The sequence below is a fragment of the Dicentrarchus labrax genome, unplaced genomic scaffold (genome assembly GCF_905237075.1).
Source record: "Dicentrarchus labrax unplaced genomic scaffold, dlabrax2021, whole genome shotgun sequence".
Taxonomy (NCBI): Eukaryota; Metazoa; Chordata; class Actinopteri; family Moronidae; genus Dicentrarchus; species Dicentrarchus labrax.
In genome coordinates, this window is record NW_026136717.1 from 3,606,137 (window position 1) to 3,625,519 (window position 19,383).

Genomic DNA, 19,383 nt, shown 5'->3' on the forward strand with positions numbered 1-19,383 from the left:
TGTCAGTTCTGTTTTGTTGTTGCAATGTAAAATCACATGTCATGACATGCCTGCTCCTAATCCAGACATAATCACTAAGTTAATTGTTGAGGAAACATTGCAAGAAAGAAGTCAGATGGGGAAAGAAACAGATTCCCAGGTTAGCCAATAGAGCTGCAACAGTTAGTCAATACATTGCCTCATCGTCAACCATTAAATCAAACTACTAATACAAACTATTTAGATGACCCAGTCATTGTTTCGTTTCCAAATTATCAGATTCCAGCTTCTTAAATGTGAATATTTTCTTAAAACTGAATATCTTTTGGGTAGTGGACAAAACAAGACATTTTGAGGACATCACCTTGGGCTTTGGGAAACTGATCAACATTTTTCAACATTTTCTGACATTTTATGGACCAAATCACTAATAGCAACTACAGTGCATGGCTAACAGTACACACACGCCTGAACATTACACCCATATGTGACTGCTGAACATGCAGTTCCAGACCATGGGCATCAGTCTACTGTTACAAAACATCCTCCACTCCTCCTGGAAGGCTCTCCATCAGATTTTGCAACCTGACTGCAGAGAGTTGCCCCCATTCATTAGTATTACCTCAGCATTAGTGAGATCCAACACTGGGGTTGGGTGATAAGGCCTGGCTCGCTGTCAGTGTTCCAGTTCCCCCTCAAAGGTGTTAGGTTGAAGTCAGGACTCTGGTGAGAAGGAATGTGACAGGCCTGCACAAACTGGGAAAACCATTTTTTATGGAGCTGGCTTTGTCGTGTTAAAACAGGAAACAAGGAACACTATTGTCCAAAATACCATTACATTTAGGACATTATGGCAGTAAGATTCCCCAGCATTGGAACTACCATGAAAAACAGGACCAAAAGTCCCTGTATATCTTTCTACATAATGTCCCTCCGTGATGAAGAATGGTCAAAACTATAAAAATAAGACCAGAGTTTTGGTAAACCAGGATCTTCCTTTAAGCTCAACTGAATGTGGCTACATGTTAATTGCAAATTTAAACATATCCTCAAGAAAAAATAAAATCTCTTTCTCTCTTTCACTATTTTTTATCTCACTCTGTACTCCACTGAGCACTGCCTTCTCTCTCCTGCCTAGTTTACCTCTCCCCTTTTCCTACTCATTGGACTCTACCACCACTCCCTCGCTCTCTCTCCCGTAGGATAATCCGATTACGTGAGGAATGTGTGAAAGCAGCCGTGTGTCCAGCCCCAGAGCTGCTGTCCAATAGCCAAACCTCTCCTGCTGCCGCCATGAATATGAATTATTGGTGCACTGAAAACCTATAAATGTCTCTGGGAGAATTCACTGTCATAACAAAGAGATACTCTGAAAAATAAGTTTTGGGATGAATCTCCTCCACCACGTGCCAGCTACCAGCGCCTGTTGTTGGTTGAGCGTAGATACCTGTGTGAGAGAGAATTATGATCAGATCTGGGATTCGGACATGTTTTGATGGAGATATAAGAGGTTTGCTGCGTCATCACAGATACCTGGCTTAGAGTAGCAGGAACATCTAGTCCCTGCCAAAGAGACTGATTGGTACATTCTAATCCCGAACCTAGGCAGAGGGCTGGTTAGATTAGCACTGCTGGGAAATTTAGCACATGGGTCAAATCAGTACTCGTCCTGTGCTCCTAACCTAAATGCTGATGAGATGCTTGAATATGATCATTTTTTGACTCTGAAGTAAAGATTTTCCGTCACACAATCTATCGGCTATCGTCTGATGACGATTTAGAATCTAGGCACAATGGCCATTGTATTGGGGCCCTAGTGTAGCCCGACTCCCTCTATTGTCCTATAAGCGGCTTTATACTCGAGAATAATGAGACACATTTTGGCTAATCTATATGACTATATATACATTTTTAAAAACGTTAATAGAAAGCTACATCTTTCTTAGTTTGAGGATTGCATTTTTATTTATTCAATAACTGTTTGGTCTTCACCTGACTCCTCCAAATGGGTTGTTTACACAGAACCATCTGGGAAGTTGTCACAGGGAACTGTTTGGAAAAGGGCAGGCTACTTCTAAAAATACTTGAATCAACATAATCCAAGTTCAACCAATCAGATCCACGAACCATAAATGTCAAAGTCTTACCGAAGTCTGTCGGGAGAAGAGCGAGAAGAGCCTTCAGTCGTTCATTACTCTTCTTTCAAGAAATACTCTCCAGATCTGATATAGCTTATGCTGGCAGCAATATACGCTAACCTCTGTAGCAACCACCATTCTTGTTTTTAAGCAGTTACTTTTCACACACATCATCACACACCCCCGAGCATTAAATCACATTCTAACTCATGCTGTAACTGTAAGTGGTTCCTCATAGGACACTGATTGGTCTGAACCACTGTAGCTGGACACAAGTGCATTGCTTAAAGGCTGGCAGGATGGATTCTCTCATGACTTCAGTGCAGTTCAGCTGCCTAGCAAGGTTAGTTTGGCCTATAAAATGACTTGTAGGGAAATATTTCCATAAACAATTCCTAGAGCCCATGGTGATTTCTTTACATGTCTTGTTTTGTCCGACCAGCAGTCCACAATTTTCCACGAAAATGTGGGCCACTTATGTTTGAACAAGCATCCCCCAGCTGCAGTGGCCTTGAGTAAGACACTGAACCAGCCCTGGATTCTCTTTGGGGGTTTCAGGGAGCAATGAAATACACATCAACACTAAGTGTGATGCAGGGTATAGCTCCAAAAGAAAATTGAGCTCAGTCAGTTTTTTCCTGAGTCACAGAGGTTAAATAAGTCAAAATAAACGCATCATCATTAACTCCACTTGCCCCCTTCAATCTGCAGCTGTTTCACAGTATGACGTCATCACCTTTTGATATGATCAGATGTTGACAGTAAGCTCGAGTTGCACTGAAGCAGCCCAGGACCCTCAGTTTGAGAGGGGGGCTTTGTTATCTGAGTGGCTTTACATTGCTGTGCAGAGCGTGGCCGCTCCGAGTCACGCTTATGGACTCAGTGTGATACCATCCATATCACAACGAGCTCTCAGATATGAGGGTGTGAACATGTATGGAAATAAGTCAGTCTTGATGTATTTGTTTGATACTATTGTTTTACGGGGGGCTGTGGTGTATTTGTCACCAGGAGCTGTACTTTTGCCGTCAGGTGGGTTGCCAGGTTGGACGCTGCCAATCAGCCATCAGCCTGCTGGGTCTCTGCGCTAGAGTGAAGCACTGTTTGGATTTATGATTGATTGACTGACTGAAAGCTCAGTTTTCCATCTCTACCTGGCTGCCCACAGATCTGTTATATAACTGTGTTTTGCTTTAGTTCAGTGTCTGTTTAATGATTGATTACAGTGCAAATTGCTTTCAATAAAACATACAGAACATTAGGATTCATGAGCTACGCTGTCATCTGTTTCTGTTTCACTAGAGGTTTGATGTACCCAATATTTTAGCACCTTGTTCTTGCTCTAGTTTCAAACTGGTTGTTTACACAGATTTAAAGGATGATTCTGCTTTATTACAACCAGAAATAATACCATTATACTCACCAACCTGACTGTGCCAAAGTCTTTGGCAGAGAGAACCGAGGCGTATGGTTTCACAGTTAACAGACTTCCTGGTACAACTTACACAGGTGTTGACTCGAGACGGGAATTTGACTGACTGAATATGGACTGAATATCAACAAGCTGAAAACAAAAATTAATCGCAACACGACTTTTAGTGGCTTCATCTTTTTTTTGTCATTAAAAGGTGCAGACAGATTTAACTTTTCCTTTTCTGAAACTGAAATGCTGACCTATTACTTGAACATGTGAAAAAGGTTTAGATACCATACATTTTGACATTAACATAGAGACGTTCTGGTGGTCAACCTTATTTTTAAAAATGCACATTTTTACAAACTTTGAAAAAATGTTAGTAAAAATGTCCATTATGAATTGATTAGGACTCAAAAGACAACGTTTAGGACTTGGACCTGATTTGAAACTTCATAATCAAGACTTGTGACTTAATTGTGACTGGCAAAACAATCACTTTGTCCATACGTCTCACCTGTGGTTTACTGTAATTGTCCAGTGAGGGATTATTACCAATGTTTACCTATATAAAGTGCTGTTTGTTTACAACCTGTGCGATCATATGATGCCCCCGTCTGACTTCACTGTAGCTATTTAGCCATGTTTCCAGCTGTTCACGGTTATCGCTTGCTGTTGAGTAAATTGTAACAGACGTAATAAATGTCTTCAGCATTCCTGAATATATATATATATGTATATATATATATTGTGTATGTGTGTTTGTGCTGCAGCGATGGAGGAGCTGGTGTGTGAGCTTCGTCTGTTCCTGGACCTGCTGGACAGGGAGTATCTGAGCGCCGGGGTTCGAGAGAGGAAGCTGCATCTCTCCAACATCCTCCACAGAGTCCTCTCAGACAAAGGTGAGATTATAAGGAGCGCTGGACCACAGACTTTTTCAGAACCACTTTGGAGTTATCTGGTGGTGGCAGTTACAGAATTGGATACCTGAGAATACCAGTGCGCAGGGATATTTTGCAGCCCTTGACTTACATACCTTCAGAACTGTCACATGCAGACAGGGTGAAGCAGTTTGGATGGTTAGTGTAGATGCAACTTCAATACCTGCTGCTAAGAAAACATAGCACCGCAAATGAAATGTCATTGACCTCTGCTGTTTTGGAGTAAAGGCAAATTCTCAGAGAAGACATCTCAACAACCAGCCAATTAAAACTAAAACTACTAGAGCTGCAATGATTTTGACTAATCATTCACATTTCAAGTTAAAAAAACCAAAGCTTCTCTTGTTTTAGCTTCTTAAATGTGATATTTTGCTACTCTTCTGTCATATGTGATAGTAATATGAATATCTTTGGTTTTTGGACCGATAGTCGGCTAAAACAAGGGATTTGAAGACATCACACTGGACTCTGGTAAATTATAATTTTACAGTATTTTATGACATTTTTTAAACAAAATGATTAATCAGTTAATCAAGCAAACAATCAGCAGATTCACTGATGATGAAAATAATCTTTTAGAAAGCAGTTGGTAAACGAGAACTGCTGAATGTTCTAAGAAAAGCACTTTATAGTCTTGTTCAGGTAAACACTGCGGTGAGGGGAAGTCTCAGCTCTCTTTTGCCATTTATACTGCTGTTGTTAAAATTCCTTTAAAGGTTAAAGAAAGTTCTCCTGGAGATATTTAGCTGTAGTTGACGGATCCATACTATAAATACTGTAATGGGCTGAAACTGTTCAAATCACCTGAATGATTATGAATATGAATGTCTTTTTCCGCTTTCCTTCTTCTTTTAATTAGTTTGAAATCTGGAAGTTGATGGATGCCAATATTTATCAAATTGAAACATGATTTCCTTAGAACTGAGTTAAAATTGTGACTTAATTCAAATGGAAAAGGTCAGTTTATAATTTCATGATGGTAATTTCAGTGTCTGAAATTAAAATAAGCTCAATTTATTGATTATTTGTATTATTGAAATGTTGTGTGTCAAAAGAATTTGTATTTTCATTTTGATTTTGTTTTTGAATTCATTTGTGTTTTCAGACGTGGACATTACAGTAACATACTGTGTGGTACTGGATTTGCCATACTTTATCTACGCACAAATGAAAAATTCATAAATTGATATAGAAATCTCTCATTGGGACCTACTGAAGAGAGCAGTTCCCTTTTTAATGTCACAGAGGCAAAGTGAAACCTAAGTTGAAATTTAAAATATGTTATATTTCAAAGTGTCTCCTCCCTGTATATGTACAGTGTAGTGAATACCTTCTCTCAATTTCTGTCTGTTACTCCTCCTTCCTAGAGCCTTCATTCAAGTCAGAGATCCACAGTGGTCTGCCGGCCCCGCCTCAGATGCCCCTCCCGGAGATCCCTCACCCCTGGCTGGTAAGACTTCACAGTCAACATTTTGTCCCACAGGGAACTGGAAAATCTGGAAACCTGACCATGTTAATGGTATTATCCATCATGCTCAGTTTCCGATGTCTGCTTTTCTGTTGTTTTGTGGGATGTGTTATGAGTTGTGCATGTTGGGCTCCAGAATGTGCTTTGGACTTGTGACTGAACAAACACTCATCGACTCAGTGTCACTTCGTTTCCAGAGCTGTGTCTTGTCTTCTTCATAATTCTGGCTCAGCCAAGCTGCTGTGGTGCCAAAAATTCTGACAACTCTCAGTTGAACAACCTAAGATGTACTCGTTGTCTTGGCAACGCTGACAAATCAAATCTGATTTAAGCAATGTAATGCAATTGACTCACAGGTCATATGGGTCTGGGTGTGATATTCTCATGGCTTCATTTAGAAAACATCAGATGTAACACATAGAAAGGATGAACTAGAAGTTGAAAGCATGTAGTACAAAATATCCTTGACTCAAGGTCTACTTACGAGCTTTTTCCAGAGCTTTCAACCACCAAATGAAGACTATAACCCAGAGTACTTGACATAGGCTGGGTTGGGGATCATTTTAGGTCTTAAGTCCCGTTCATGTGTGTTTACATATTTTCCTTTGTGGAAAATTAGGAAAGACAGATGGGAATAAGCACAGCTGGCCAAAAGAGCGCTTCTTTAATTGTAGAAACATTACGATTTGTCATAGTTTCACATCATACAATACTTTTTCCCCTTGCAAAAAAAGAAACCAGAAGTTCTCAAACATTACATTTTCAAACTAGAGATGTCCCCAGTACCACTTCTGATGCTCAGTGTATCTGATCTGGTACTAGTGATGTGATGAGTGACATCAGCAACTTATTGCATCAAAAATTAGTCACTGCAGCAAATCAATTAAAATCAAATCAAAGTATGTGTGTGACCGGATCAGCTGCACCGTCCAAGATCTTTGCTGAAATAAGGGCCGTCTGAAATCGGATGAAGTAATGGTTAAATCATGCAGGGGTTTTCACAGTCTCAGACTGTGGGGTTCCCCTTAGACAAAGCTTGGAAAAAATTGTTTACTTTCTTAGTTTTGCTCAATTCCTGTATGCAGATGGGATCATGATTATGTTCTTTCATCCCATAGACATTCATATGTGCTGTCTGGCATACTTCAGACTCCACCAAATACATAAAAAAGGGTATTCTCTGAGGCTGAACAAACTCTGTAACCATCTAGTTTGCCTCTCTTCAGTACTTGACTGTTTTGGAACTTGGTGATGCAGACACATTTTGATCGATACCAAATAAAGTGTTGCAGCTCAATACCCAGCCCCAGAATGGAATAGTATGTATAAGACATCTGCCAAAGGTCAAAGGTCAAATTATATCACAACTCAGAATGACTGTCAGATTCAGTAATACAGTGGGACTTGGAAGCCATGTGCGATGTGTTTTTATAGCCTCTTGTTAAGCAGTAGGAAGGCTAGTCATGGCTTCAATGTGTTTTCCTGTCTCGCACAGCGCCTTGCGTCACCCTGACAGTCACTGAGAACTGCAACATCTCCATTATGCCAATTGTGTGTGTTTGTGTGTGTAAGTGATATAGTGGGAGTGATATGAGGAACATGCGTAAAGAGAACCCAGCATGAGGAATAACAGGGGGAGTGTGTGTGTCGTTAGTGTCGGAGCAGATGCCTCTGATGGAAAGCAGGTGGCCGTGATGGCTCGCAAAGCCTTCTCACCATAACAATAAGCCACAACACCTTGTTCTACATCCTCACACACACACACACACACACACACACACACACACACACACACACACACACACACACACACACACACACACACACAAGGCCTTACAGTGCAGTTTGTAATTAGAACCAGTCCACAGCCTCAGCCTCCTCCGGTGACCCCAGTGTGTGTCTGGAAATCACAGCCGAGGTTTTCCCGGAAAACTAGACACGAGAGGAGGAGAGGAGGAGAGGAGGAGAGGTAGAGAGAGGCGGAGTGATTTCTCTCGACTTTTTGTCTCCCTTGCAGTCTTTTGAACTTTTGGATATCAGATCTGTTACCATGGGAGTTTCGCTAATTTTGCCAACTCAGGTGTTAGAACAGAGTCAATCACCAGTGCAGTCAAAGAACTTCCATGTTTCTGATTTTCCCTCTTATATGCGGTTAAATTCCCGGCTGATATTAGGGAGAGCAGCCATGCAACACACAGGCTGAGGTGGACAAGACACAGGAAGGAACGACTGGATTTTGATCACCTCTAATAGCTGATACAATACATTAAAATATGTCTGAATCACCCCCGGTACCAATACTTATAATAATATCATAATAATATAAAATATAGGCTACATTTAAAAAAAAAAAAATCTACAAGTAACAAATGTGCAGGACGTGCAGAATAACAGCAGTAAAGTATAATTTTCATAAATATACTTGGACAGAAACCCAGCTACTGTCTTTTATTTTCTTCCAGCTCGCTGTCTCTCTGTCGCTGTCTCTCTGCTCTGAAATTACCATTCATCACATTTCCACACTGACCTCTGGATAAGCTGTCCAGGCAGAGAGAAAAAAGATCTGTTATGCACCCTGTCTCTCCACTCTCCATTCCTTTAAGTTGTATAAATTTCAGCCTGCGGGGAATGGACAAAAAGACAGATGAGTAAAAGGAAGAGAGAGAGTGGGAGGAGAATGCAAGAGAAAAAAGAGTAAACAGGGTAGGGAGTTAAAGAAACAAAGAGGAACAAGATTTAGTGCAGATGAAACACTCTTTTGTAAACAGCACTGTTTAGTCAGGTTATAATGCGTCAAATGCAGAATGAAATATTTTATAAAGCATCAGTCGTGTGTTACTGTTGGTGAGTGAAATAAATAGACAAGAGAGGTCTGGTGGAAGAATGGAAGAGTATGGAGGAGGAAGAGACGGCCTTGGCCACGGTCTGTCTGTGACCCGTCAAGGCTCGGTGCCGAGCCAAACCAACACTCTGTGCAAGACTGAGAGCCTGCGGCTTTAGGAGCTACATCAATGCTCTGTCAACCCCAAAGCCTATGGCAGCCATTTTGATTACTCACTGTTATATAAGGAATAATTAGTTAGAGTAGTCTTGCGGATTTACAGTGCAGTTGTTAATGTTTAGTGTTGTGACAGTGGCATTGCACTAATCGTAAATTACTAATTGGACAGAATTGACGTTGTCATTTACACAGTGTGCTGCTTGTGTATTATAGAGGAAGTAATCAAATTATATGGACCTCCATGATGTGTTTACTCAATGTGTCATGGCTTCAATGTGACCAACTATCTGTCCTTCATTCTCATAACCACTTTGTGTAGCTGATCAGTTTTTTTAGCTACTGTCCATAAACATGTTACAATAATCTATTACTGCTGTGTTAGCATAGCAGTACTAGAATTTGTGCTATTGCCATACATTTAGATAGACCTTTTTCACAGCAGCATTTTGACATGAAGTGTCATGAAGTGGTAAACAGAGGTGGTATGAATGGTGCTAATGAAGGTTCTGTTCCATTTAGTGTAGCACAGCCTTTCAAGTGAGCCAACGTGCACAATAGCAGCACCCTGTGTTTACTCTACTATTTCATGTCAAAACGGCTGCTGTGAAAAAGGTTAATTGGTAAGCGGTGATGATAATCCCAGCTAAATAAAAACATTACAGCTTTGTTAGCCATTCTAAAATCACTGTGAAGTGACGCCTGAAGCGACATGTTGCTAATATTTGGTCTTGCTAGCAGTGCAGACGTGCTAAATTCACCTCACAAGTTTAGGTGTAGCCTGCTAACATGTATTGCTAACACGTGTTTGGGAAAGAAATAGCCTGTTTCATACACAGTCAAATTCAGAACTTATTTTTTATTTACAGCTAAAACAATTAAACACAGCTATGCCTGTTGTTCAAGCATTTACATTATTACAGAACATCCTTTGTATCACTAAAACCTGACAGTGTTGGCTCAGAGCAGGCAGTGTGTCTAATAGCGGGGCATGAGAGTCACATGTGTGACCCTCATTAGCCTCAGCATTAGCAAAAAAGAAACAAAGAGATGATGTGTATGAACTACTATGTAGCTGAGCGCAGAGACTGGTTTCCCATGGGCAGACTGGTTATTGACTCTCACACACACGCACACATACACACAAACACACAAACACTAATGTCATTTGGGATCAGGAGACCCGGCAGGATATCCACTAATCAAATAGACAGCCATAGGGCCCTATTTTAGTTTTATCAAGCTCAAACTGGTCTGCTTTGAACCACCCTGTATCCTTCCCCTAAGTGTGTGTGTGTGTGTGTGTGTGTGTGTGTGTGTGTGTGTGTGTGTGTGTGTGTGTGTGTTTGAAGAGGGTCATTAAGAAGTCACTGCAAAACAAAATTGAAATTTAATGGACAGAAGACCAGAAAAAAGATAAGCACAAGTCTTGACTAAAAACAATCTATATCTACATTATTTTACCTTATCTTTTGAAATTGCAACCCCTGTTTATAGTAGCCAGAAGACAAGGTAGGTAAATGTGATATTTAAAGCTTTTAGCTTTAGACATCCCTTCAGTCTGTTTTTCAGTCAAACACTGTCAGGTTCTCTGGTGAAGCTCTTGAAGTGGTCAGATTTGGGAGCACACATTTTGGGGCAGGCATTACTACCTTTCTTAAATATTTTTATGTTTCCATTTCTATGATATAAAAGTTGGAGGATACTTCTTATCTTTAACTTATCTTGTAAGAAATGGCATTTCCTTTGTGGCAGAAAACATGTGAATTAGCCAGCAGAAAACTGTATTATTTTTTTCATTATTGAGTAATCTCTTCATGCATTTGTCCTTCCTGGAGCTGTCATACTCAAAGCCCCTCATGCTGTGTGTATGTGTGTGTGTGCGAGAACTGAAATAGCAATAAACGGTGGGTTTGCTCAGACACACATACACTCGCAGAGAAGCAGGATCTTTTCAAGTCAGTTTGATCCTCTCCACACCCCTCACCTCATAAATCACTCCAGTGATCTAAAGAAGAGGATCACCGCACCATTTTACAATGTGTTACATGCCACACTCGAACTCACATGTATTTAAGCACACAAAAAACAAGGTCTGGCTCTAATTACATCATAATGACCACTAAGTGTGACAAAATCCCACTGAAGTCTTGTAGGACAAGAAGAATCTCTCTCTTTCTCTTTCTGTCTCTTTTCATTTCCAAGATTTATGCTACACTAATATTGCTCTTTTATCTTTGGCATGAAATACATTCCTGTCATCAGCGAGCTTACGGCCTCAGCCACATGAGCAAGTTCCATCCAGCTGTCAAGTAGTCTGAACAAAAGTCCTGAAAAATAAAATGTAAATTATGTGTGTTTCCATTAAGCTGCATTGAAGTAAACAAATCGACATCCAGATGGAGAATGGAGCTGCGTCACTGAACATCCACCAGATGTAGTTTTCATACTTCATGCTGTCACAAGATGAAAGCAAGGAAATTACAACAAGTGAATACAACCCTTGGTTGGTGTCTTGCACGTGGCAGAATCAGGAGTATGTGACATTTCTTGAGGTTGCCAGACAAAAAACAGGTGTCGGAAGAGCTTGTTGGATTGTTGAAGAACGGCGGAAGATACTACCCCACATCTTTCCGAGTTGGGAAGCAATTTTTATAACTTTCCAAAACCAACAGTCCCACAATTCTAGATTTGAACTTCTCTCTCAAGCCCGCTTTTTTTGTTTTTTCCCTCACTCTTAGCACTTTTGTTACTATTCAGTTTTGTGTGAAGCGAGTACAACACAATAGATGCCTAGACTTTCAAACTTATTCAGTGTTAATTCATTAATTGTTTAGTTTATAGAATGTTACAACATAGTAAAAACTGCTATTATACATTCTGTGAGCCCAACGTGACGTGGTCAGATTGCTTGCTTTATCCAACCAACAGTCCAAACCCCACAAAATATTCCTTTTATAATGATGCAAAGCAGAGAAAAGCAGTATATCCTCACGTCTAAGAGCCTGCTAGCAGTGAATGTTTGGAATTTTTGCTATTTGTCTTAGTGCTTTAGTGTTTTCTGCAACGGTCGCATTTAAGTCCATACTTAAGTCACTTCATCAGTTGCATCCTACTGGCTGTGTGAGGCTTGACAGCGGCTCTGCCAAAAGAGAATGTGGACTAGTCTTCTTGTTGAGACACAAATGATTTCCATCTGTGTTGATGTTGGAGAGTGGTGGCACCCACCCACCCCAAACCCCCTCTTCCTCGTCTTCCCCCGAGCAGACCCTCCTTCTCTACGCAAGTTCACCAGCACACACAAGTGTGTTCATGTGATGGATATACAGTATACACACTAGCCGGGTTGCATTATCCATAGAAGTCTGGCTCCCATTTGGAATTCATTTCCTCCCCTTCTCATTTTGAATGAGACAGCCCCCTCCTCCGCAAGCACTTTCGAAGATAAATATGTGTCTCAGCTCAAGCTTTGTATTCAAACATAGCCAATAATGTACACTCAAAGTCTAAATGCGCTCTGATGTTTTGTTAGGTATCACTGGTGGTTTGGAGTGATCTTTCTCCTTTGAACACACCACCTTCTGATTTCTTAGCCACTGCAAGTCATTGCCATGTTGGTGGCCGTAGACCAGCAGCTTTGTATTTGGAATAAATGTAGGCCTGCTGTATTTTGCCAAACCAAATGTTTTCTAGCCTGAAGGGGAAACACATTGTAGAAAGTTAATGTGTCACTGTATTGTATCAAGCTACGGATTGCATGCACAGAAAGAGCTGGCCCCCAATCACACAGTTTCAGTTGAATCAGCCCTGCTTTTGCATGTCTTTAGAAATAACTCGCATTTGGGAGTCTGTCGCATGGCATGTTTTGGTCTCCATTTGGTGCTGATGAATCTGTTTTCATATTTCACTTAATTCCTCAGTGGGGTTCCCCTACTTTGTGGCTTGGTTAACCACAGTAAAGCATTCAGTGACATCAACACTATTGTGTCATTGACATGAGACAGGAAATGAGGTTGTTTGACAGATCATATTGAAAGGCGTCGCACTTTGTCACTGGGGTAACCAAACAAGTGGCAAATTGGAGATTGATTAAGTCTTAACTGCAGTGAGCAGTGGGACTTTACTAAGTGACACATGCCCACAGCATGGCTAATCCTGAACGCCAGAACTGTTTCAGCCTACTTATAACTCTGGAAAAAGTCCCCGCTGAGAAACTGGGCCACGAATGGAAAACCTATTTCACAACTTTTTTTCCCCCGCTCAAGTGCTTTTGAAGGCTTTTTACTATGCCAGGATTTTTTTTTCTTGACACATGATGTGATCGAAGTGACTTAATAAAGCACTGAGGGAAAAATGCTGCAGTCTGGTAGAGAACTAATACAGTTTAATGTTAAACCAAATGCAATCTAGGGATGGTTGATAGACAAAATGGATGGACGTTTTTGGTGGCAGTTTGACATCACCAATACTTGAATATGAAAGGTCCATTAATTCAATGTCTCCTTGCAAAATAATCATTGTCCAGAGAACTGCTGCATGCAAAGGTGGTGATGTAACCAGCTAAATAAATAATTCAAAAATAGATACAAGATGGTATCAACGAAAAAAATCTTAACTTGAAGGAAACTTTCTCCTTAAGAGCAGTGAGCGGGCAGAGTGTCCAGAGAAAGCTGGACCCGACAATGATGGCTAAAGCCTTTCCCCACTCCGTGCCCAGCACACACTGACAACAGCATATCTGTAGTTCTCTCTCATTGCCCGTTGGCCTGCGAGGATTAAAATCACCAATGATCATTCAAGCAACAGAATGTAGAACAAAGAGATGTACTGTCTGTGATGTCACCCAGGATTATTTGAATCCAAGAATCTGGATTTACTGCTTGCTGCTAGTACCTGAAGCCAGGTTTACAGGGAGTACTACTGCTTATGTGAAAAAGTTGTATAAAACATTTTGTGGCAGCAGTCAGCGAAATGAAACCAATCTGGGAGTTAGTGTTGAAGTGAAGTGAGCTTACCAGATCTCTGCAACACGCTTCTGATCTCTGCTTGAGGCTACTGGCTACAGGCTACATTAGCTGCTACCATCTGCCAGATCAGTTGCATTGTGGGTAATGAGAGAAGAAAGAGGTATTAATGGAATAAAAAACGTACTATCTCAGTTTCTGCCGCATCAGTTTTGAAACCTTTATCCTGTTTATCCTGAGTCCAGCAGTGTGTTCAGTGCTAAATTGGTGGAGTATTTTTTTATATCTTATTAATGGAACGATAATTTTCAGAATTGCCACTTTTGACTTGAGGTAAATTAAATTGACTTTCTCAATCTCTGTCTGAGTTGTCTTAGAGCCCCCATCTAATGCACAGTAATAAGCTCTTGTACATTGTCTTTAAATAATTCTTATGAAACTGAATGCAAAAAGATCCCATTTTCCAACTCAACAGTCAAGCACTTTAATGAGGGAGTATTGGCACAGGTTAACACTGCAGTTGTGATTATTGGTGGGAAGTAATCTTGCATAGCCAGACTGAGCTGAAACGATAGAGGCCTGGGAAAACTTTTGTCCTATTACGTGGGTGTCCTTTTCCGAGCCAAAGTCAACTTGAAACTTGAAATGATGTACTAAAATGATTGAAGTTATATAGTGCTAGTTTGTATTAAAGATTGACTGATAGATATTACGATATCTGTATTGGTGTAAATGTTGGTCCCCAAAGTAACAAGACATTTTGGTACAGAAATGCTAAAAATGCATTTGAGGTAATTTGGAAACAGTGTCACATTTACATAAGTCATCTTAATCTTCTTCTCTAAATGTGTAGCAAGGAACAAATTTGTGTAGTTCTGTAATATGTAATGTGTAATTTTTCATTCAGTTCTAGTACAATAGACTGGTTCCATTCCAGATATGAGCCTACTTTATAACACAGGGCTCTCTTCCATGAAAGCAGAGCCACCCCACCCATGTAAAGCTTTTCCAAAGCAGTGGAGCAGGAGCTCCTACCGGCTCCCACCAGCTCCCGCTGACCCACATTTACACCTCATTGTGAGGTGAGAGAAATACAGGAAACACCCAACCCAATCTCACTCCCCAGTTATTTTTTCAGTTCGGCCAGCAAAGCTGGCACATCCGCCACTAACGGCACTCTGGTGAATGCACCTGTCCCACAAAATACACACTTAAACATACCAGCCTGAGGCAGGAAGGAGGGAAAGTGGTGGAGGGGAAGTGAAGAATGGAGTTAAAAATGGGAGTTGTGAGAAAGGTTTTGTTTTGTCGGAGGTAACACTAGCATGGGTGGTTCATGTATAAACAGAGAAGTGGAACACTTAGATGTGTATCGCAGAGGTTGGCAGGTCTTGAGCTTGGGCTTGGACACTGCCTTGAGTCCTGCAGAGAGAGGATTTTTAGAAAGGTTTAGTATGTGTGTGTTCAGTATGTGTCTGTTTTCTTATTTCCTCCCATACTACTGTTTTATATAAATATATATGTTGCGCAGTGTTTATGAATGTATACCAGTATGTCAGTGTGTGTGGTGTAAAACGGACTCTTATGAAAAGAGTGTGTGTTGACTAATCAGCTGACATCCGGATTGAGTTCCTCTCCCACACAATGAGGCTTTCAGTGGTGCTGCTGGACAGCTGCCACTGTTGCAATCACTATAATGTATGCTGTGGTTTGTTATCACAATATTCCTACTGATAACCCAGATTTATACACAGTGTCCTGGAATGTCTAAATGTCGGTGTATATGAATAGCCAACATCATGTAAAGGCCTTTTCCCAGTAGATGCTTCATCAGAGCTGTTTCTACACACAAACAGGGTGAAGACTTAAGTGGTATTTTCCAAAGTATATTCATTTAAAATGAATGAAATAGATTTAAGTGGCCAGAAAATACCATGAAAATTTACTTATACGCTATATATACTGTTGCTACAAAATTTTGCAGTCTTCCATTGGTAAAAGCTGTAAAATGTTACCATTTTTCCATGTTTTACAAGCTAGCTGTCGCAAGGTTATCCCAGGACAAAGGCAGGACATGCTGGGTCAACCCTGAGGCTTTCATCTTCTCTTGCAGTCTGGCATCAATTTATAACTCATTGCCTTAGCTTGACCTCATGCTTAAGCTTTGAAGAATGTATGGGGGAAGGTGGGTGTGTGCACATGGACCTGTCCACATTTTGTTCCATCTGTCCTTTCTGTGTTACTGCAGGATTCTAAAGGTTTGACCAGGATTATACTCTGCGTACTGCATGCTGCTTGAAAACCTTTCAAAAATTTAGAGGTGTGCTGACACTACAACAGCTGATCAACATTCGGTCAGTCTTTGGTTCATCTGAGCATTGACAAAAGACAAGACTGAAAACACATGTGCTTGAATAAATATGGATGGCAGTAGCTGGAAATGAGAGAAGCAGCCAGGGCCAGCTGCAAAAATTCTGGTCAAGAAAAGTGAAGGAGTAACTCTCACCCCTCCCCTTAAATAACTACCATCCAGGTGACCTTGAGCATGGCACTTAACCTCCAGTTGTACAAGTAGAGGGGCGACCAGAGGCCAACAGTAGAAGACTGTGGTTGCACTGTGCAGCTCCCAGATGTGAATGTGTATAACTGTGAAGCAGGGTGGTTTTGGAAAAGAGCGTAGGCCTCAGCAAAACCCTCCTCAGTCACGGTATTTCACAGATAATGCTTACCTTGGGGGAACCGAAGGTCTGGACAATATTTTCTATAAAGTTTTTATTATTTGTCCTTTAAATGGAAGTGCTTGAAGAAGAAGTCTATAGAACTTACAAAATGATTCAACCATTTTGCCTTTCAATGTCAGAAGCTTAATTTCTTTACCAAAATGTACCCTGATTCCGAATATTCCCCGAACAGTGTTTTGGTGCCTTTAGGGACCTGTTTGATAGTTACAGTTTTGAACTTGTGTTCCAGCAGAGCTGTAGCAAATTAAGGACACTTTACTGTTGCAGTTGGGAACAAAACACCACACAGTAATTGACGAATTCCCCCAAAATGTAATCCAAAAGTAAACACAAATAAATGTCTTTTTTTTTAGGCTTTCTACTTTGGCTTCAGCTCCCTGTTAGCAGAGCACACAACATAATTTTAAACTTGAATGCCCCCCCAAGACTCATAGTTGGTTTCTGCCCCTTATGTTGTTACATACATTGGCTTCTATTTTTTTACTTTTTACCAAACAACCAGATATTTTCTAACACAGTTGTTCATCTTTTGTCCTTGTAATTCAACCAGGATAATTTCAGGCCCATCCTGGCCTTGCAAGTGCTCCAACTCCCAGTCACCGAATATTAATAATAGAGTGCAGCCTTAATGAGGTGTTTGTACTTTCTTTGGTATATCCTATCATTTGCTGACCATCAATATAACAAATTTATTAAAAACTGCACATTTAAAGAATAAAATAACATATGTAAAGTCCCCCCAGTAATGTGGTCATTTACCAAAACAATACTGACCAAGTCACCAGTTACAAGTCAGACTGGTTTCATCCAACATTGTTCACCGTCAAATTAAATTAAAAAAAGTCTGTTTGGATTGGCACCAGTTGGAGACATATGTGCTTCTACATTTGGTAATTTGCCAAGAACCATTTGAAATGCAGTTTCCCCTTTCCAAAGGGAGTGACTTTCCTGTGTCCACTCAGTTTATCCATTCCAGCGTCCCATTGGCACTGTGGCAGAAACATTTATTCAAGTCCTCCTACGCAGGGCAAAAATTGATACTTGGCATAAATGTTTGGATGTGAGTTTCAGGCCAGGGCCGGAGCAGCAGACAAACCTCCCACTCAAAGTATCCAAACCAAGGTCAGGACTCCTTTACCACTACCTAATTACACATTATGACTGTGGAATTCTGACATTTCTGATATGCATCCATGCACATGACCTGTACATGCTGCTCCTTTCATGGTTGTAGCAGTGTTTCCTCTAGAAATGTATTCTTGTAAGGGAGGAACAGCATTTAGACCATGACAGGACATGAAAACCTCCATGAAACTCTGAATGTTATTGCTTTAAGTGGGTTAGGAGTTCCATAAAGAATGAAAATAATATGGATATGTTCTATGCGCAATGTTGATTGCATTTTTTTTACACTTTTTAGTTTTTCTTTACTTTCACTTCACAACTCAGAGTAAGCAAGCATTTCATTTGACATCATTGTCGGGTCACTTTAGGAGTAATCCTGGCCATCAAAATAAGATGAATCTGAGTGACTTACATACTGCTGGGACAAGTGGAAATGCCATGGGTTTTCTGAAAGAAAGTCATCATCCTTTAGCCCCTCCTTTGAGACCCTAAACTCTGGGAGGCCATTGGTCTTTTATTTATAAGTAAAATGATTGTAAATGGACCTGTACTTGTATAGCACCTTTCTAGTCTTCTGACCACTCAAAGTGCTTTTAAACTACGTGCCACATTCACTCTTTCACTCAGTGATGGTGAAGCCCAGAGAACAGAAACTAACGCATTCATACACATTCACACACCAATGCACAGCATCTGGAGCAATTTGGTGTTCAGTATCTTGCTCAAGGATTCTTTAACATGTGGTGGCAGGAGCCGGGGATCCGACCAACAACCTTCCAATTAGTGGACGACCTGCTCTGCCTCTGAGCCACAGCTGCACATATTGTTATCAAAACTTGCTCTTGTCAGTAACAAGAAGATCCACAGAATTCCACTGGTGTAGTTTTAAATGCTAAATGTAGTGAAAAATGAGGTGCCTGAGAGCTTATCTCCTCTTTGTTCGAAATAATGGCTTTGAATTTGTGAATATCTTTGAATTCACTTGGGATTACTTGAGGAAAAAACTAGTAAGTGGACCTTGAGTTCAGTATTTTTGGTCAAAATATTCTCTCCAACTTGTAAATCTGTCAGTTAAGACCCCTGCAGTTATTGTGTATTTTATCTGCAGTATTGTGTAGATATTTTGGCTGCAGCAGCATAATTACAGTTCCATCTATTCTAATCTCATCTGTAACAGATGAAGGAAACTGGCTTGTGAGGATGGAAGTTTGACTCCTGAGCCCCTATCCAGATCTGTACTGGATACTGCCATAAAAAGATATTGAATGGATGTTTTTGAGATCTGTGGAGCATTTGCAGCTGATCAGAGCTAGACTGCAGGAAAAGTTTTGCTTGTTGGCGTTTAAGCAGTGTGTGTTTATGGTCAGCAGAGGGGCGGTATGCATCGTGACCGCAGTGAACTCCTGTTGGTTTCAGTGTGCTGCAGCGTAATTGATCTGCAGATCACTTGTGTGATACGGCCAAGCTGTTGTTGTGGGTGAGTGACAGCAAAGGAAAACTTGGATTGTGTGTTTAAATGCGTGTCTGTATACAAGTGTGTGTATGCAGTGTTTGCAAACACACTCTCCTCCTCACCCCATTCCCTCTAAGATTTGAGTCACTACATAGCAGAGCA

At 40.7% G+C, this 19,383-nt stretch overlaps 1 protein-coding gene across 4 annotated transcripts in view; it reads left to right on the top strand.

The window, feature by feature from the left end:
* afap1 (actin filament associated protein 1) overlaps positions 1-19,383 on the top strand; it is a 93,444-nt gene that overhangs the window by 45,612 nt on the left and 28,449 nt on the right. For 3 of the 4 annotated variants that reach the window (XM_051375305.1, XM_051375304.1, XM_051375307.1), the window contains exons 2-3: positions 4,305-4,433; positions 5,840-5,922. In XM_051375305.1, the coding sequence (XP_051231265.1) occupies positions 4,305-4,433; positions 5,840-5,922 (212 nt within the window). Of the gene's footprint in view, positions 1-4,304; positions 4,434-4,901; positions 4,944-5,839; positions 5,923-19,383 lie in introns of those variants that run through there. The other variant, XM_051375306.1, reaches the window with a different exon arrangement.